General features: G+C 35.8%; 1 protein-coding gene across 4 annotated transcripts in view; it reads left to right on the forward strand.

Moving 5' to 3' along the window:
* The window catches only part of ELF1 (E74 like ETS transcription factor 1), an 82,447-nt gene that overhangs the window by 51,914 nt on the left and 8,738 nt on the right, over nt 1-21,795 (forward strand). For 3 of the 4 annotated variants that reach the window (XM_077765681.1, XM_077765679.1, XM_077765680.1), the window contains 5 exons: nt 10,556-10,663; nt 12,275-12,442; nt 17,345-17,428; nt 17,971-18,163; nt 21,287-21,736. In XM_077765681.1, coding sequence (XP_077621807.1) covers nt 10,556-10,663; nt 12,275-12,442; nt 17,345-17,428; nt 17,971-18,163; nt 21,287-21,736 — 1,003 coding nt within the window. The remainder of the gene's footprint in view (nt 1-10,555; nt 10,664-12,274; nt 12,443-17,344; nt 17,429-17,970; nt 18,164-21,286; nt 21,737-21,795) is intronic. The other variant, XM_077765682.1, reaches the window with a different exon arrangement.

The following is a 21,795-nucleotide window of genomic DNA, read 5'->3' on the forward strand; positions in this document are numbered from 1 at the left end:
ACTGGTGCATGCATTTGTATTTATATACATTTACATTCATCTCTCTTGGCCAGAGGTAGGTGTTGGAGGTGTTTGAGAAAATTAATTATTTGGAAGCAAAGGTTATTTGAGTATTTATTCTTAAATTTGAAAATAATAGGATATTAACATTAGTCACAGTGTTATTAACTAAATCTACACTTTATTGCCAACCATTTCAAACTAATGTTCTTTTTCTGTTTCAAAATTCAGTCTAGAATCTTACTTTGCATTAAATTATTTCTGCTTTATCTCTTCCAGTCTATAACAGTTCCTCTGTCCTTCTTTCTCTCTCAGTAACCTTGACACTTTTGAGGAGTACTGATCAGACATTGTAGTATATCCTTCAGTTTATTTGTGTAATATTTCCTTGTGACTAGAATGAGATAATGCAGTTTGGACAAAGAATACCAGCAAAATAGAATTGTCTTCTTCTCAGTGCATCATATTAACATAGTAGATTTTATTTTATTTGTTTAACAGTAAATTTTTAAAAGTTCATTGTCTCATTTAATTCTCACAACAGAAAAAAAGAATTGAAATTAGGTTTAATGAAATGATTTGCCTAAGATCACACACCAAGTGACTGAGTCCCCACTGGTAACATTGACCAACAACACTTAGATTTTATATTGTCCTTTTTGCATGTTTGTTTGTTTTTTGGTTTTTTGTTTTTTTACAAAGTATGTTCTCCAATATTCACATTTTTTGTTCAGAGGAACCCGGTGAAAGTTTTTTTTGATAAATCTTTCTTTATCAAGTAGGGAATTTATCACATTAGAGGTTTTTATTTATTACTGTGAGTTATGTGTTTTGTATGACAGAATGACTATTGCTATGTATATATCTGTTGTGTAGCTAGTGGGTTTTTGCAGTATATTCATTTGTAACTTCTTAATGCCTTTGTGAAAAGCTACAGCTGTCTCTGTAGGTTGGGAATGAGGGTCTCCCCTGAAAGGTATTTTATCCTGGTCTTAGTCATTAGGGAAGACATTGGTTCTTGGAGAAGAAATTCAGACTAGGAAAGCAGATCTCGGATCTTCAGGAGAAAGAATTACTTCTTTCTTTCAGTCTTGAGTTCAGACCTGAAGATAGCCAGTGATAAGATAAAAACAAACAGAATCCTTTCTTCCTGGGGAATAGAACTGGTATTGAATGGGTCCAGAAAATAAGCCTTATCTTGAAAACCACATTTACTGTTTGTATATTTCTTCTCCCTTCCCAATCTCCCAACCTGAGCCTTTATTTAACTCTTCCATCTTTATTTGAGCAATGTCATGAGAAAGCAAAGAACCCTATAGCTCTCCTAAGTTCAGAGTGAGGAAGGGAAGAATGTTGTGCTTTTCAGAAACTACAGGAAAAGAAATAGATGGAGAAAGAAGAGTTTATAAACTGTCCATGTGAGTCCTAGGTAGCACTTAAGATGATACTAAGGAATTATTGTTAATATTTTTAGGAATGACAATAGCATACCATATATGCTGAAAGTTTTAGAGATAAAAGATGGTGTCTTGATTCCTTAAAGTAATCCTGGGGATGTAGGTATGGTGTGTTTGAGGGGATCTTGGAGGCAGTGTGATTGGAGCATGGGTGAAAGAAGATTGACCATGTGTTGATAATGGTTAATGCTGAGAATGGATATGTGAGAATTCATTATACTATGTTCCATAATTTTTATTTTGTTTGAAATTTTCAATAATAAAAAGATTGAACTATTTTTATGGATTTGAGGCTTTTATTAGACTGTAGGTATCATCATCTGTATGCCCTGATTTCAAATTTTCATGTTAACCAGAACACTTTCAGTTTTATCATTGGTCGATGTCATATCAAGTTTGAAATATATTTGAACCTATAAAATAAATGTATACTGGTAAAATACCAGTTTTATCTATTCATATATTGGAGTTCCACGTAAGGTTTCATTCCAAAAAAGGTTATGGTGTTATTAAAGTTTTTTGAAAATCATTTGACCCTTAGTTCTTACGTATGTGGAGATTCTTCTTTTGTTGCCAGTCTTTGAGGTTCTAAAAGTAAAATTATTAATGGAGATGGTACAAATTACAAATTGTACAATGGAGGTGGTACAAATAAAAGATAATCATGCTGACTATATCCATTAGTAAATCTTCTCTTATTAAATAATACTATTATGTGTCTCTTCTTTCATATGTATTCTTGTCTGTTTTTACAAGGTCAAACAATTTTTAGTAATTTCTAACAAGTTCAAATGTATTTATAAAGTATTCCCTAAGTTATTAAAGTGTCTGTGCTTTCTGTCCTTGGTATAGATTTTAATTAGTTGCTAGATCACAGCTAATCTGTTATGAAGAAGGTTTAAAATGCATGCATTAAAAGCTTAGTGGGTTTTATTATTGACAGAAGAAATTTTTGTTACCCATTTAATGAAGGGCTAACATTTAAAAACTATTTTTAAAAGCTGGATGTACTTTTTTGGTTTTCTTTCTTTCCTGTTTCATGTAGGACTTACCAATTTATTTTGCTTTTCTCAGTGAAAGCACTGAAGCTGAATGAAATAAAGCTTCACAAATTAATATTGATACTAAACATATTTAGCTTACCTCACATTTTTAAAATACAAAAGGTGATGTGATCTCTATATAGCTGTGCAGTGATTTCTACTGTATAGTAAGTTAATAAAGCAAGAGTCAGGTGGCATAAATAGCATACTACTTTTTATTTAAGGTAGGACAAAGAATATAAATGGTATGTGTCTTAGCTTATATTTAAAAAAAAAATTGATAACCTCCTGGGGCAACTGGGTGGCTCAGTCAGTTAACCATCTGATTTCAGCTCAGGTTGTGATCTTGTGGTTTGTGAGTTCAAATCCCACATTGGGCTTTTCTGTGGTCAGCACAGAGCCTGCTTCAGATCCTCTGTTCCCTTCCCTCTTTCTGCACTTCCCCTACTTGTACTGTCTCTCACAAAATAAATAAATAAAACTTAAAAAAAGAGATAAACCTCAAAATTAATAGGAATGGTTTCTTACAGAGAAAAGGAAGGGCTAGGGATGAAAGATTCTTTAAAAGTACTTTATCATTTTTACTTTGGAACCATGTAAATGTTTAACATAATTATAAAACAACACTAAGTCCAAAAAAAGAAAAACTAGCAGTACCTAAAAATTGAAGCACGCTAAAGCAAATGAATCTAATTAAGTTACTGAGGTGTGATTATTTAAGGCTGTGCATTTCCTAATGAGATATAGCCTAAAAGACAAATAAAATAAAACTGCTTAGGAATCTTAAATTGTTTTCAGTAATATTTTTATTGTTATTTAAAAGCTTGTATGAGTGTGTGCGTGCAAGAGATGTTAGGGTCAAATCAAATAAATAATGAAGTTAATGTCATAAGAAGCCAAGATTTATAGAGTAAATAAGATACACAAATGTTAGGGGCACTTGGGTGGCTCAGTTGGTTAAGTGTCTGACTTTGGCTCAGGTCATGACCTCATGGTTCGTGGGTTCGAGCCCCGTGTCAGGCTCTGTGCTGACAGCTAGCTCAGAGCCTGGAGCCTGCTTCAGATTCTGTATCTTTCTCTCTCTCTCTGACCCTCCCCTGCTCCGCTGTCTCTCTGTCTCTTTCTCAGAAATAAATAAAACGTTAAAAAAAAATTTTTTAAATATACAAATGTTAAATTGCAAAGTTAAAAATTCTATAATGCTATAAATTCTATATATCACAGAGTATAAATACATAATTCTAAAACTAAATTCTGTAATGCTAAACTTGAAATGAAAATATCAGGATGAGCTCACAATCAATTTTCTTCTCTAAAAAAAAGATATTTTTTTAGCCAAATATGGGACAACTTGGGTATTAATAACGATAATAACCAGTAATTGAAACGTATCTAATATGTTTAAATCCATGATCTCATAATGCTACACACACACACACACACACACACACACACACACACACACACACACACACACACACACACACACACACACACACNATATATCACAGAGTATAAATACATAATTCTAAAACTAAATTCTGTAATGCTAAACTTGAAATGAAAATATCAGGATGAGCTCACAATCAATTTTCTTCTCTAAAAAAAAGATATTTTTTTAGCCAAATATGGGACAACTTGGGTATTAATAACGATAATAACCAGTAATTGAAACGTATCTAATATGTTTAAATCCATGATCTCATAATGCTACACACACACACACACACACACACACACACACACACATACATACATGGTCACCAATAGGTGATGCTAAAAACTATGTGGAAACTGATAAATTAAGAATCACACAGTTATTCTCCTTTGCCTATTTGAACTATATCACTGAGTAACTAGATTATTAAATGAGAAGTTTCTCTTTATAGTGGTATTCCATCAAATCATCACATATAAAACATAGTCTTCCCCACCCCCAAAATTTAACCAGAATTTGATTAAGCCTTCAGAACTGATTACTAGTTTAAAGCAAATATAGAAAAAAAATATGTTTAAACTATACAATAGGAGTAGAATTGGCAAAATCTAGATGGGAAAACCCTACAGGACAAGCAGTCTACTTTCTTGGTTTAATTGCAAGGAAAAAAGAGAGATGGAAGGTAACATTGATATGAAAAGAAACTATAAACATATCAGTCAGAGGCACCTGGGTGGCTCAATTGGTTAAGTGTCTGACTTCAGCTGAGGTCATGACCTCACGGTTCGTGGGTTCGAGGTATATGTTTTAAATTCCTCAATTTAAATTGCTTAAATTCCTCAATTTAGTGTACAAATTATGGTGTCTAAATAAGTTTTTCACTAACAATACCAGGGTATCTAAGAGAAACTACTGATTCTGGGTTTGGGGTGGGAAATGTGCAAGAATAGCCTGTAATATCTTATCCCAGAAGGCACAAAACTATCAGACATTACGTGGGTCATGTCTAAAAGACCGAGGTCCCAGCTTTAGTTCCCAATGGCCGAAGATGGGACATTTAGAGGATCATTGAGAATTAAGGGGTACCTGGGTGACTCAATCAGTTAAGCATCTATTGTGGGTTCAGGTCATGATCTCACAGTTTGTGAGTTCAAGCCGCGCCTTGGGCTCTGTGCTGACAGCTCAGAGCCTGGAGCCTACTTCAAATTCTGTGTCTCCCTCTTTCTGCCCCTTCCTCCACTCACATTCTGTCTCTCTCTCAAAAATAAACATTTAAGAAAAACTAAACAGTCAAAAAGAATTGCACCTGAAGGGACACATGGGTGTGTCTGTTGGCTTAGCATTCGACTCTTGGTTTCGGCTCAGGTCCTAAGTTCGAGCCCTGCATCAGGCTCTGTGCTGACTTTGCAGGGCGTGCTTGGGATTCTGTCTCTCTCGCCTGTCTGCCTCTACCCCTTTTCTTTCCAATCTCAAAATAAATTTTTTTAAAAAGTTAGAACCGCAAAGGATTGAAGAACATCTAATATGTTAAGACCTTTGTATTTTCAATGATGCTAAAAAGTAGCTGAATGGCCACTTATGGAAGATGCTAGAAAGCCCTTTATTATTCTGAATATTAGTAAATAATGGAAAAAATATCAGTCATTTAATTTGCCTTTATTGTATGAACTGTGGTTCAAGATAACTAGTTGATGAACGAAAATTGTTCTTTATAGAGAATTCTAGCTAACAAATACTGGAGGAATGATAGGATTAAAATTGTCACCATTTTGGAATCCCTAGTGAAACAGTAGATTTAGGCAGCTGTCATCAATAATTGCTAGCACCAGTTATTTAAGGCTAATGGAGAATTTTATAATGGAAAGATCAGGCTTACAACACCCAAACCTGGTTCTCAGTCTTAACAGTGCTGAATGAAAACTACCAGACTTCATAGCACTGCCTCAGGAGGTACATAGAATCACACAGCATGATCTTTGAAGCAGTTTTGCCAAANATCTAATCAAGTATCTAGATATGGCTACCAGTTTACGGGAAATACATGGGGGTGGAAGAAGAACACACTGAGTGGCACCACAAGGGTGTGTAATATGCAAAATCATAAACCTGGGAAACTACAGACAGATAATTCTGCTTCTTCTAAGATAAATGGCAAAAAAGAAAAAGGGAGGAGGTACACGTCACCAAATGTAATGCATGAGTTTTGTTCGGATCCTGACTTGAACAAACTTTCTAAAAAACTGAGGTGAGGCATTAAAGAAATTTCAGTATTAACTGGATAACTGATTTAAAATGTAATTAATTTTTAAAAGATACGATCATGGTATTGTCTTTTAGAGCTATATACTGTCATATTTACAATTGAAAGATAGACTGGCGTTCACTTTAAAATAATCCAGTGTGAGGGGTGCCTGGTTGGCTTAGTGGTTGAGTATCTGATTTCGGCTTAGGTCTTGAACCCATGGTTTGTGAGCTCAAGCTCCACATCAGTCTACTGTCAGCACAAAGCCTGCTTTGGATCCTCTGTGCCCCGCTCTCTCTGCCCCTCCTCTGCTCACATTCTTTCTCTCTCAAAAATAAACATTAAAAAATTAAAAAATAATCCAGTGTGAGGGGTGTCAGGCTGGCTCAGTTGGTAGAGCATGCAACTACCAATCTCAGGATTATGAGTTCAAGCCCCACTTTGAGCATGGAGCCTACTTTAAAAAAATAAAATAATCCAGTGTGTATGTAGGGCTGGGGAGTATGGATGAAGAAAGATTTGCTATTAAGTATTGATCCTAGGCCCTTGATACATGGGGTTCAAGTATATGACTATGTGTCTTTATATTATATGACTTTCTCTACTTTGCATTTAAAAAAATTTTATTACAAAAAGCTTAACAAATAAGTGGTTTGAAATTCTTTTTGTTTTTTTCTTAATAGGCAACTAAATTATTATACAAACTAATTATATTATTTTCATCTACCCAGAAAACTTGTTTTATAGGACTTGTTTATATAAATAAGTACCTAGTTATATAAATATTTAGAAGATGGTAATTATGGAATTATCTGTGCCTTATTTGCTTGATTTTTTAAAAAATTACTTTTAGTAGTGCATTTTCCTCAATTCATAGAATTTCAAAGCCTTGACAAAGAGAGTAATATGCTTTTTAAAAAAATGTATTTATTTCGAGAGAGAGAGAGAGAGTGCACGCACTCAAGCGAGGAAGGCCCAGACAGAGGGAGAGAAAATGCCAAGCAGGCTTTGGGCTGTTCGAGTAGGCTGTCTGCATAGAGCCCTGAATGGGAGGATGGGGAGAGGGAGGGATCGAACTGGTAAACTGTGAGATCATGACCTGAGCCAAAATCAAGAGTCGAATGCCTAACTGACTGAGTCACCCAGGCACCCATAATATGGTTTTTATTAAGCTTTAAATTTACAGGATTTTAAACAGGAGGCTTACGTTTTTATTTTTATTTATTATTATTTTTTAAAGTAATCTCTGTACCTAACATGGAGCTCGACCTCACAACCCTAAGATCAAGTCACATGCCCTACTGACTGAGCCAGCCAGATGCCCTCAGAAGGCTTGAGGTGTTTTGTTTTGTTTTGATTTGTTTTGTTTTGTTTTTAGAGAGAGAGCTTTTCGCACATGCATGACAGCACTTTGTGGTGCACATAGGAGAGGGAAAGAGGGAGAGAGAGCGCAAATCCTAAGCAGGCTCTGCACCTCAGCGCAAAGCCTCATGCTGGGCTTGATCCCAGGTCCCTGGGACTGAAACCAAGAGTCAGGTGCTTAACCTACTGAGTCACCCAGGTGCCCTGAGCCTTAAGATTTTAATAGGAAGTGTTACAGTGCTCTGCTTTAATCATTTTGCTAGAGTTTTGGGGTGTTTATTTTTTCTGGTTTGAACTATTATGGAAGAATTAGACTTTTAAGCATTTCTATTTATAGAATATATAAGTAAAATTTAATTGATTTATTTTTCATTATAATTAGGGGAAGTAGTCTCCTAATGAAGTTTTGTGCATTTTGACATGAAAGTAAAAATGACATATACTTTTAGAATTAAAAAACTAGTCAAAAATCAGTTCAGATTCTCTTGGATGCTTTTTGTAGTAATTCAGAAATGTGACCACTTGAGAAATTTAAAGCCTTTGAAAAAGGAAGACTTAAAATCCATGCTATTTTAAAATCCTGCTTCTTTTTATTTTGGCTACCTTCTTGTTCCTTGACTTCCATGTGACCTATAGATATTTGGTTTTAAAGATACTAGCTGAAGTTTAGAATTCTGCAGATACATCTTCCATATTTTCTCTTCTGGCATGACAGATTGTGGGAACTCCTAGTGTCTGCCATTATCTTATGAGAGAAAATGTTCTTTGTTAGGAGTTTCTTCCTATATTGAGAGGAGCTGACTAGTATATGACCCTGAACTTCTTTGTTTTGTCATCATTCAGGAATTGTCCCAGCTCTTTGCTTCTTCGAGCAGTTCATCCCTTCCATTCCCATCATGGGATTTTTCCTTGGGAAGGCAGTCAGCCAAATTAATGTATAAAGCAAGTTAACTAATCTGCTGTTACTATAACAATCTGTAGCAGTTGTATATTTTCTTTTATAATGACATTAACTAGTTCTCATTTTCTTTGAATGTGTAATCTTTCCAGTGCTCTTCTACTTTATTCTTAATATCTCTCTCTTCCTCTCAAAATATTTAAATCCTATCTTAAATGACTCAACTTAGGCCCGTCTCCTCAGAAAACTTTCCTAACTTACAGGGAGATACACTGCCTGTAGTCAGTCTGTTCTATACCACAAAATTAATCAGTTTGTTTTTTTCTTAGATAGTCCCTGAGTACCCAATAGACAAGGGAAAAAGGTTATGTCTGATACTATTGTATCTTTCACATTTCCTAGCACAGTTGTTCAAGAGAGATAGGCTTTCAGTATTGCCAGTTAGGAACTTATAGTCAGTTAAGAATTTTGTAGGTTCTTGAAGAACTTTGATCTAATGATAAATGAACTGGTTCAAAAATATTTAGGATAGTAAGTGTTAGTAATGTTATAATGGAAAGTTAAGCTAAATTTCAAAGACACATCAATTTCTTGAAAATCTGTTCATAGTGTTAATAAAAAAGATGATTTTGTTGCTTCTCTGAATTAAATAGAACTGGGAGAGTAATACAGTGAGTAAGTGATCACTTTCATTCATTTGATTGAGAACAAAGAATTTTCGCTTCAAGTATTATGTTTATATTTACTGCTTAGTATTTACTGTTTCATCTTGTGTAAAATTAAAAGGCTTTTATTAATCAAGTTATATAGTTTCAGTCCAACCCTGAATCTGAAAGTCACGATTATAAATATACCTATTATATATTATAATGTATGTTATATATATGTTATATATAATTGATATATTCACATATAAAATAGATATATTCATTCACACATATATACACATACAAACTTAAAAGTGATGTGTGATTTTTCTCACAAATATTGAGGGGGGAATATAGCAAGGAGGTATAAAATTATGGATGATGAATATCCCATTCAAGAATCTTGAATTTATTCATGAAAATAAGGCATTTATAGCTCTTTATGTAGTTTCTTGGTGCTAATCCTAGCACCAAGGGACTAAAAGCCATCCAGGAATACACTGTGAAACTATTTTGGACTTCTTTCTGGGATTTAGGAATGTGTCAAGTATCTAGCATGTACCTGGATTAAATTTTCATTTATATATTAATATTTTTTAAGAACATTAAGATACTTGGCCCGGGTCAAGTCCACAGGAGGGGAATTAGTGTTCTACAGTACACACTAGAGGCGAATCGTACCGGAATACTAATTCTCAAAGGGTGGTTAGATCATAATGTGACTGTGAGTAAAACTTCTTGGAGATAGTAGCAGTTCAGTCATAGAAGAATGGGAAAAGAGTCGGAGATGAACACAGACCCATTTTCATTCCTGTTAGTTAACTAAGAGTATTGAAGTCAGTGTTTGAGCTGAAAGGGACCTAAAAGTATCAACCCAATCATGTTCTAATATGGAGTCTGTGGAAACAGAATGACTTGCCCAGTGACATACTAGTTTAGTGGCACACCTGGGATTTCTGGCTATTATTCCTAAGCCCTTTCTACTCAAGTCCAATGCCCATCTTATTTATTCTTGAAGTAAGAATTATCACAGAAATGACTAGTGCTTTCCTTCCAGAATGTGAGCTCTGTTTTGCTTATTCTTAACCCCTTAGCATCTTGCAAAAGGGTTTCATTTTGTAATAAAAACCCCACATCTTGTATAGTTTTTTATTTTTATTTTATATTTCTATACTTTTTATTTTTTTCATAATCTCTGCACCCAACATGGGGCTTGAACTCACGACCCTGAGACCAAGACTCTCATGATATACCAACTGAACTAGCCAGGCGCCCCTTGCGTGGTTTTTTAAAGAAAAAGAAATAGAGAAATATTTAATAGCCATATTCAGTATAGATTTTATTTGTTCATACAGAGTGTATGTATAAACCCAAGTACTAAGTGATATATCCAGTTTCAAGACATCTGTGTGTTTTAGAGCAATAGATGTCTTGTAGCTAACTTTAGTTTTCTTTAAATGTATTGTAGTTGAAGCCTCCTGTCATAATGGGGATGAAACGATTGAAACAATCGAGGCTGCTGAGGCACTGCTCAATATGGATTCTCCTGGTCCTATGCTGGATGAAAAAAGAACAAGTGAGTGGTCATGTTTTTGGACTGTTCATGTGAATATGCTTTGAAAAGCTACTCTTGCTATCGCTTCTATTAGAGATGATAAATACCAAGAGACTGGATATTGGGTTTTTATATTTTTTGTGTCCCTGCCACATTTTAAGGCACAGTATTAGTTGAGACAACTTTACTAAAGTGTTAAGTTAAATAAGACTTATTTTAGAAAAATTGGAGAGTGAAATCTTTAGGAATAAAAAAGTATTTTGTCATCAGATTTTGCAGAATTTGTTCTCTTAACCTCATTGGTAGAAGTATTAGGGTATTTATGGCCCAAACTATTATAATTTAATGATCTCTAGGTATATACCAGTGAATAGGCAAAATTACATTGAAAACATATCTAACACCAAATGGCAGAAACTTTGCTGCCACATTATTGATCTGCTTTTCCACATTTCTTTAAGTTTATTTATTTATTTTGAGAGAGTGTGTGTGCACATGTGAGTGGGGGAGGGGCAGAGAGAGAGGGAAACAGAGAATCCCAAGCAGACCCCAGTCTGTCAGCACGGAGCCCAACATGGGGCCTGATTTTCTCTCTCAGTCTTGAGATCATGAAATCATGACCTGACCCTAAATAAAGAGTTGGACAGGTAACCAACTGAGCCACCCAGGTGACCCTGTTGATCGGCTTTTAAATTCATGTTTCCTTTGAGCTTTTCTGACAAGAAAGTAGTCAAACTCGTTAATTTATTAATTTAATTATTCCTAAATCAGTTTAAGATGTTGTTGAATATTTTCTGTATGCATAGCAAATGCATTAGGTAATTATGTGATATACAAATGAACAGAGACTGTTTTTTTCCTCCAGTTCACAGAGGAAAGATTAATTTCAAAGATAGTTATTTATGTAAATAACTGTAAAAGCCAAAAATAAAGGCCATGGGAGGGATTGCAACATGTTCTGGAAGGAAAGAGGACTCTGGTTGGGAATATCAGAGACAGGCTTTATGGAAGGAATTTTTTAACCTGTAATATATAAGATAAATAAGGCTTTAGTGACTACAGGAGATAGGGAAGGGCATTCAAGGTAGAGAGAATGGGTTGAGACAGAGAGACAGACCTGTAAAAAAAAAAAGAGTGAAATGTTTGAATAAAAATGCTTTGGTATAGCTGAAGTGTAAGCTTCATGATAGGCAGGAGATGATATTGGAAAGGTAGGTTTGATCCAAATTGTGCAAGCTTCACATGGCATGCTATGGAGTTTAGGTTTTCTTTTCTTTTTTCCCCTGTAAACTATGAGAAAATAAGTCAATTTTAATTTTCTAATTTTCAGCATATAAAGTTTTATAGAGAAGAATAACATGGTCAAATCAGACTTAGGTTTCAGGGAGTAACCTTAGCAGCAATGTGAAGAATGGGGAAGAGAAATGAGATAGATTGGTGATAGGAAGTCAAGGAAGGCACTGAAATAGTCCTGTCAAGCCTGGTCTGATTTTGGACAGAAGAACTAAAAAGAGACTAGATTTCACAATTTTATTTCTACTTTAATCTTCATAGAAACAGGAAATTATTTGATGAAATTTTTTTGATTTATAATACAAAGTTGATTATAATTAGTTATTTTATTTCCATTAGATAATAATATATTTAGTTCATCTGAAGATGACATTGTTGTTGCCCCAGTCACCCATGTATCCGTCACATTAGATGGGATTCCTGAAGTGGTGGAAACTCAGCAGGTTCAAGAGACATATGCACACTCCACAGGAACATCATCGCCAGAACAACCTAAGAGAAAGAAAGGTGGGTGGTTAATTTGTTTAGGGCAAACAGTCAAGTCTTGAAGTGGAATCTAAGCATAATTTTTATTCAAGTATATTTCTACACTAATTAAAACGCGCATAATAAAAAATGAGGGTACACAAATAAAAGGTATATCTCCATACTAGATTCATTAAAAAATTAAAGCCTCAACCTTTTATCTAAACCCTTCTATCCAATTTCAGAAAGAGCTTGGTGTAAGGACAGTTAGATTCCTTCCATAGGACATAGTTAGAAAATCACTAGCATAGATTCCAATATAAGATTCCAGTGAGAAAAATAATGAATTGGAAATCAACAGGTAAGTAATTGAAGAGGAAAATGTTAGATTTTAATTAGACTGAAATTTTAAAGGGAGTTTTTAACTTTTCATGAATTTAGGATCATATCTGCATACTAAAGTCTGACACTCTTTGCATTTGATTGCCTTCTGATTCTACTCCAGCTTGTGTAATATTTTGAATTTAATATCTTGGTTAATCACCAGCCACACAGTAACCTAACTTCACATAAAAGTAAGGGTAAATCCAAGAGCCAAAAATGAAGAGGAAGATAGAAACACTATGAATGAGCTGACACTGTAGCATCTCTGCCAGGCTGAGATGGCTGTATCAGTCTTGATGTCCAAGGCGCTTGTGAATTCCCAGCCATACTTAACATAATTAACATAAAAGCAGCCCCAGGCTATTAATAACTTCGGGGTACTAGGCAGAAACTTATAAAACTGCTCTGGCAAGTCCTACATTTAACCTGGGCTGCACAGAATTTCCTCAAATAAAGGCCCGGTTGAGGTGAGCTCACATTGCAGTATTCACAAAGTACGTAAGGAAGCTAATTCCTGAACGAGAATCAGAAGACATAGAAGAGTCTAGGATTAGTTCTCTAAGAACTTCAGATAATAGAATTATCAAATAGAAACTTTTAGTGAATATGACTGCAATTATTAAGGCAAAAGAATGAAAAACAAGGTCAAAGAATGAGACTGTTACAAAATACCCAGGTGGAACTTCTTCCAGACAAGATGGAATGACAGAACCTGATTTGGCAATCATTTGGGACAACAAAACCAAAAATTGTAAGTGGGACTACATTAAACTAAAAAGCTTCTGCACAGCAAAAGAAACCATCAAAAAAAAAAGAAAGGGAGAAAATATTTGTAAGCCATATAGCTGATAAGGGGTTAATATTCAGAAATACATAAGGAACCCATACAACTCAATAGCAAAAAAAATAAATCTGATTAAAACGGGCAGAGGGCATTGAATAGATAAAGGTGACATGCAGATGGCCAAAAGGTACATGAAAAGATGCTCAACATTACTAAGTGTCAGAAAACTGCAAACCAAAACCACAAAAAGCTATCACCACACACCTATCACAGTGGCTATCATGAGAAAGGCAAGAGATAATGAGTGTTGGCAAGGATGTGGAGAAAAAGGAACACTTGTGTACTGCTGGTGGAAATGTAAATTGGTGTAGCCACTATGGAAAACAGCATGGATTTTCCTCAAAATGTTGAAACTATAAATAACCATATGATCTAGTAATCTTTCACCTGGGTATATATCCAGAAGAAATGAAAATAAGATATCAAAGCAATACCTGCACTACAGTGTTCATCGCACATTAAAAAACATAGACGGACCTTGAAAGCATTATGCTAAGTGAAATAAGTCAGAGAAAGACAAATACTGTATGCTCTCACATATATGTGGAATCTGAAATAGCCAAACTCCCTAGAAGCAGAGAGAAAAATGATGGTTGCTAGGAGGAGGAGGAAATGGGAAGATGTCAGTCAAAGGGCACAAACTTGCAGATATAAAATGAGTATGAGGATCTAATGCATGGCATGGTGACTTCAGGTAACAGGACTGTATTATATATTTGTAAGTTGCTAAGAGAGTAGATCTTAAATGTTCACATCCCCCAAACCAAGTAATTATTATCTAAGGTGATGGTATATTAACTAACCCAACTGTGGTAATCCTTTTACAACATAGAAGTATATCAAATCATTGCATCATATACCTTAAACATACATAATTATATGTCATTATATCTCAGTAAAGCTGGAAGAAATTTAATTAAAAAATCTCCAGAATCTGGATTTACTCTCCTATTTAAACAACTAAAAATACAGACAAAACGTATGAAACAGGCCTCCTAAAAATTGGATATCAGTCAACAAAAGCAAGTGATCTCTGAGAAACAGGAAAAAAATGAGGGTGAGCCCTATGACTACCCGCCTTACTGTATAGAGTTGTTGCGTTTTTTTTTTTTTAAGTTTGGCTCACTTTCTTTTTTTCTTTTTCAGTTTCTCTCTTTTTCAGTTTGGCAGTTCCTTAAAACATTTAATGCATGCTTAACATGTGACCCAGCCATTCTTCTACTCAGTATTTACCCAAAAGAAGTGAAGCCATACATATATAGAAAAACATATGCATGAATGAATGTTCTTAGCAGTTTTCTTTGCAGTAATAGCCCCAAACTTGAAACAGCCCAGATGTCTATCAATAGGTATATGTGGTATACCTATACAGTGAAAATACACTCAGCAGTAAAATAGAATATACTATTGATACATACAGCAAAAATGGCTCAATCTCAACATAATTATGCTAATTTGGAAAGAAGCCAGACTTTTTACTATATATATTTCTATTTATATAAAATTGTGCAAACTGCAAACTAATATATAATGACAGAAAATATGTGAGTACTTGGTTACCTTCAGATTGGGCAGAGTGGGAAAAGTAAGATGTAAGGATTACAGAGGGGTACAGAGTACTTTTGGGAGGGAAGGATATTCTCAGTGTTTTGAACATAGTGATGATTTCACAGGTAAAAACATGTTGGAAGATATCAATTTGTAGACTTTAACCATATGCAGTTGATTGTTATCTCTTACACTTTAGTAAAACTATTTTTAAAGTGAAAGACTAACATCCTAATAGTGAAAGGATGTGATAAGGAACCAAATAGAACACACAAAATATAGGTTAAACAGCAGATTAGTCACTGTTTAAAAGAAAATTAGTGAGTTCCAATATAGATCTAATGTAGAATAAAAAACATGAAAGAGTCAGAGATGTGAGGATTGAATGAAAAGGTCTACATGTTTAATGAAAGCTCCAGAAAGAGAGAATATGTAGAGCAAGGAGGAGGCAGTATTCAAAGGTAATAACTTAGAGTTTTCTAAAATGACATTAATCCCGGCATGGTGAATCCAGAGTAGCATAACTAAAAGAAACCCAGGCCTAAACACATTACAGTAAAAGTGCAAAACACAGCACTCTCCTAGCCCCACCAGGAAAAAAAGAAGAAGAAGAAGAAGAAACAAACCAACCAGAGGAGAAACTTGAAGAGGATTGATTTTTAGATTGGCAGCTTAGAAGCTCCCAATAGAGGCTGGGAGTGTTGGCTAGCTTCACAGTACTAAGAAGAAATAACTGTCTACCAAAAATTTTATACCCAACTAATGTATAATTCACATGAAGCTGTGCACATTGACACCTGGAATAGTGAGGAAGACAACGGAAAGGATGGATATTGGATAGGTTTACCAACTGTCTCTGTCTTGACTAAAACTAGTGGTGAAAACTGTGGGAAGAAGAAAATGATATTATCTATCAGAAAAAGTAGGTAAATAGAAAGCATAAAATAAGGGTAGGAGGGATAGGAGCTAACTGAAGTCTTCACTTCTAATATTTGTCATCATTAACATGGTTACCCAGAAGTGTCTACCTCATGAATGGTTCTTTGCAGATTCCTACAGTGATGGAAATCAAGATACCTGGCTGACTCGGTTTTATAATTATGCATTAAGAGGGGCCTGAAGAATGACTTCGTGAGAGTGGCAGAAGGGCAGAGGGAGAGGGAGAGAGAATCTGAAGCAGGCTCCATGCCCAGTGGAGAACCTGACATGGGGCTTGACCTCACTATTATGAGATCATGACCTGAGCCAATATCAAGTTGGATGCTTAACCAACTGAGCCACCCAGGTGCCTCAAGTGACCTTGTTGATCCTCTTACTCACACTACTTTAGAAATATTTTCCTATTCAGTTTGAGGCTGTGTTCTTAACTAAGTGACTTCATCTCTAGAATTCTGTTCTTGTAAGTTCTTGTTCTACATTACACTATTCCAGAATTTACCCTTGGTGATCTAGACCAGATAGAGTCAGCCTGAAGAATGTTGGGTTAAAATATGCTAACTAAGGTGTCCCTTTATGCTTAATCTTCATCGGTTCTTATGTATAGAATGGTAGTCTATTCAGACAGCATCATTATCTCAACCTAATTCCCAGGCAACATTGCCACTAAGTTGTGTTTCTAGATAAACGGCAAAAGAAGATCACAAACAAGGTGTAGAATGGTTGAGCCAGACTAAGGCTGCACAAACTACATTTAACACTATTGTAATGGACTTGTTTAGAGATTGAATGAGGCACGATGTGGCTCACCAAAATTTTGCCTCACATATTTTTCTATCTCTAAAGCTTTGGGAAGTTTCTAGTATTTGAGAACTACCTGAATGCAGATGTGAGAAAAGCTAAAATCAACTTCTCCTACCATAAAAAGCTTATGTAACCAAGAGACAGATAAACTTATATGGGTTATTTTTTGAGCCCAAGTGTTACCAACATCAAGAATATTCCCCCAAATTTTAAGAAAGTGTTTGTGATCTAACCTACACTACTGGTAAAATTACACTGAAGTTATTTTCCTTTTGAGTAAGTAGGATTTAGTAGACCAAATATATGTGACCATGTATAAAGTATTAAAATTTAGGATAAATGACCAAATAGCATTTATAAACAGCTGAATTGATCATTCTCTTTCACTTTTGAGGGCAAATACTTACGCAGAGCTATTTTGTTTTCAGGGAGAAAGACAAAACCTCCACGACCAGATTCCCCAGCCACTACGCCGAACATCTCTGTGAAGAAGAAAAATAAAGATGGTAAGGGTAAGTACTATAATTTCCTTGTAATATTTATAGGTCAAATAACATTTAGATTGCTTTAAAATATCTGCATATTTTAAGGGAAAACTGCTAGCTCTCTTGATTTATTTAAATGGATCCTATTGCTGCCACCACATGCTTACAAAGTACAGTTGGCACTTTAATAATGAGTCCCTTGGGAGAGTTCAGCCAGGTTAGCCTTTCAGTTAGTACACACTTTTTAATACTGTTTTTAATTTCTGATATTTTCATAACTGTTGCCCAAATTTGAAAAAAATTATTAAGGTCAATCCATTTGCTCTGATATAAAGAGAACAACTATTGAAAGATTTTGTACAATTCTTTTTCCCTGGTTTTCTTAGGTAATGTTTCTTAAGGAAGTAAGGAAACGTCCTCTCAAAGTGTTTTTTCCTCCATAAGTTATCACAAATCTAATTGCCAAGACTGTTCTGCCCAGACATCTTATATAAGACTTTTAGTTGTGTTTAATTTTGCTCTTTCAAATGAAATTATGATTGGTTCAACAGAAATTGCTTTTGTTTCAGGAAACACAATTTATCTTTGGGAGTTTTTACTGGCACTGCTCCAGGACAAAGCTACTTGTCCCAAATATATCAAATGGACCCAGCGAGAAAAAGGCATTTTTAAACTGGTAGATTCCAAAGCAGTATCCAGGTTGTGGGGAAAGCACAAAAACAAACCTGACATGAATTATGAGACCATGGGAAGAGCTCTCAGGTACATGAAGCTTTTGTAGTTTGTTGTGTTAAGAATATGGTTTCTTAAATACTAAAAAGTAGATAACTTCTAAAAAGTTAAGAGGATTTAAAATGATTTTTTATTATTGAATTACTAAAACCACACAACTTATGGAAATCAGTATGTATTTAGGGGTGCCTGGGTGGCTGAGTTGGTTAAGCATCTGACTCGTGATTTCAGCTCAGGTCATGATCTCACAGGTCATGAGTTTGAGCCCTCCGTTGCACTCTGTACTTATAGTACGGAACCTCAAGGCTGCTTGGGATTCTCTCTCTGACCTTCCCTTTAGCGTGCATTCATATTCTCCTCTCTCAAAAAAAAAAAAAAATCAGTATGTACTTAAATTGAAATCTTATTCCAATCTAAGAAAATGCTTTTCTTCAAAAAATGGTTTTCATGCAAACAGTAGATAGTTTCCTTATAAAATAGGGATTAAAAAATGTAAACCATCAACAGGAATTCTAAATTGACCACAGGAGTCATATGTTTGGAGTCATTAAACTTGAATTCAGCACAAAGTTAACAAATAGTGGTAATGCAGTTACTTAATACGAGGGTGCATTTTATTTATTTTCTTTCTTTCTTTTTTAACATTTATTTTTGAGAGGGAGAGAGAGAGGGAGACACAGAATCTGAAGCAGCCTCCATCCAGGCTCCAAGCTGTCAGCACAGAGCCCGACATGGGGTTCAAACCCACAACTATGAGACCATGACCTGAGCCGAAGTCGGACACTTAACCAAGTGAGCACCCAGGTGCCCCAAGAGGGTGCATTTTTAAGTGTAAATCTCAGATAATATCTGTATACCTAAATAAATGCTTCAAGAATAATATTAGATACTGTGAAATTTTGAACCAGAATATCATTTTTTTAAGCTCACTGTTTTTCTGTGATCATATTATTTACTCTTCAAGATACACATCTATTCGAGCAAGATTTACTGAAGTAAATCATCATGGTGCCTGGGTGGCTCAGTTGGTTTAAGTGTCTGACTTTGGCTCAAGTCATGATCTCAGGGTTCATGGGTTTGAGCCCCACATTAGGCTGTCTGTTGTCAGCACGGAGCCCACTTTGGATCCTCTGTCTCCCTCTCTGCTTCTTCCCTGGTCTCATGCACGGTCTATCAAAAATACACATTAAAAAAAAAAAAAAGGAAGTAGCAATCATCTGATAACTTGATAACCTTCTTAAACCAGAACTATTTAGTTACAGTTTGTTTTAAACTGACACTTTTAAAATTCTTTTTTTTTTTTAACAAATAGTTTATTGTCAAATTAGTTTCCACATAACACTCAGTGCTCATCCCCACAAGTGTCCTCCTCCATGCCCATCCCCCCTCCCCCCCACATCCATCAGTCCTCAGTTTCTGTCAGCATTCAAGAGTCTCTCATGGTTTGCCTCTCTCCCTTTCCCCCACCATTTCCGCCCTTCTTCTCCCCCTTGTTCCTCCGTCAAGTTCCTCCTAATCCTCCTATACGTGCAAACATATGATATTTGTCCTTCTCTGCCTGACTTATTTCGCTCAGCATAACACCCTCAAGGTCCATCCATGTTGCTACACATGGCCAGATTTCATTGTTTCTCATTGCCATGTAGTATTCCATGGTATAGATAAACCACATCTTCTTGATCCATTCATCTGTTGATGGACACTTAGGCTCTTTCCATGTTTTGGCTATTGTTGAGAGTGCTGCTATGAACATTGGGGTCCATGTGCTCCTATGCCTCAGCATTTCTGTATCCCTTGGGTAAATTCCTAGCAGTGCTATTGCTGGGTCCTAGGGGAGTTCTATTGTTATTTTTCTGAGGAACCTCCACACTGTTTTCCAGAGGGGCTGTACCAGTTTACATTCCCACCAACTGACACTTTTAAAATTCTTGATCTAATTAAAGTCAGTGAGAAAATTTGAATGAGTTTTTTTTTTTTTTTAATGTTTTATTTATTTTTGAGAAAGAGCTAGAGACAGCATGAGCAGGGGAGGGTCAGAGAGAGAGGGAGACACAGAATCTGAAACAGGTTCCAGGCCCTGAGCTAGCTGTCAGCACAGAGGCCGACCCAGGGCTGGAACCCATGAACCGTGAGATCATGACCTGAGCCGAAGTCGGACACTTAACCAACTAAGCCACCCAGGCGCCCCAGAATGACTTCTATTTGTACATATTTAAATTTTATACAGAAAACTAAATCAGCCTTAATAAAATTTAAACTGGTAGGGCCATAATAGTTAACTGTGGAAGAGAAATAAATTCTTGAGGTTTGACTTTCTTTTTTTAAATGTTTATTTATTTTTGAGAGAGAAAGAGATAGAGAGCCACCCTGGGAGAGACAGAGAGAGATAGAGACAGAATCCCAAACAGGCTCTGCAATAGCAGCACAGAGCCAGACACAGTGATCTAGCCCATGAGCCATGAGATCATGACCTTTAGTGAAACCAAGAGTCAGATGCTTAACTGCCTGAGCCACCCAAACCCCCTAAATTCTTGAGGTTTATAGTAGATTTGAGTATTCCAGCAAGTTGGAAGAAGGGGAGATGAAGAAAAGTGAAGAACTGGAATAATCCATATACTTTATCAACAATCTCATCATAATTGGTTTTAGGTTTAGTTGGTAATTATGATTTTTTGATGTAAGTATGCATGTTTTATATATATTTAGAAAAGAATGTGTTTGGGGCACCTAAGTGGCTCAGTTGGTGGGGCCTCCAGCATTGGCTCAGGTCATGATCTTACCGTTCATGAGATCAAGCTCCGCATCGGACTCTGTGCTGACAGCTTGGAGCCTGGAGTCTGCTTTGGATGCTCTGTCTCCCCCTCTCTTTCTGCCCTTTCCCCACTTGTATGCTCTCACTCTCTTTTTCTCTCTCTCTCTCTCTGAAAAATAAACACTAAAAAAAAGAGAGAGAAGGATCGCCTGGGTGGCTCAGTTGGTTAAGTGTCAGACTTTGGCTCAGGTCATGATCTCCCTTCATTTTGAAATTCTTCTCCCACTTGTTTCCAACTTGAGATTTTTGTTTATGATTAGGGAATTTTTAATGTTGTTGAATATCATTTTAATTTATGTTTAATTGAACAAAATATTGATAAAATTGTCTGCTTTGAATAGGTATTATTACCAAAGGGGTATTCTGGCAAAAGTAGAAGGTCAACGCTTGGTTTATCAGTTCAAGGAAATGCCAAAAGATCTTATTTATATAGATGATGAGGATCCAGGTTCCAGCATAGAGTCTTCAGATCCATCCCTGTCTTCAACAACCACTTCATGTAAGAGCCAAGCAAGCAGATCGAGGGTATCCTCAAGTCCAGGGATAAAAGGAGGAGCCACTACAGTTCTAAAGCCGGGAAATTCTAAAGCTGCAAAACCCAAAGATCCTGCGGAAGCTGCACAACCATCAGAAGTTCTGAGGACAATGCAGCCCACACAGTCTCCGTATCCTACCCAGCTCTTCCGGACTATTCATGTGGTACAGCCAGTACAAGCTGCCCCAGAAGGAGAAGCTGCCGTAACCAGTAGCATGCAGGACGAAACAGTAAATTCTTCTGTTCAGAGTATTAGGTGAGAAAACTATAAAATTATCAATGCATTTCATTATGTGATGTTTCTGACCAGAGCCA

The sequence above is a fragment of the Crocuta crocuta genome, unplaced genomic scaffold (assembly GCF_008692635.1).
Source record: "Crocuta crocuta isolate KB4526 unplaced genomic scaffold, BGI_CrCroc_1.0 scaffold75, whole genome shotgun sequence".
In the NCBI taxonomy this organism is placed as follows: Eukaryota; Metazoa; Chordata; class Mammalia; order Carnivora; family Hyaenidae; genus Crocuta; species Crocuta crocuta.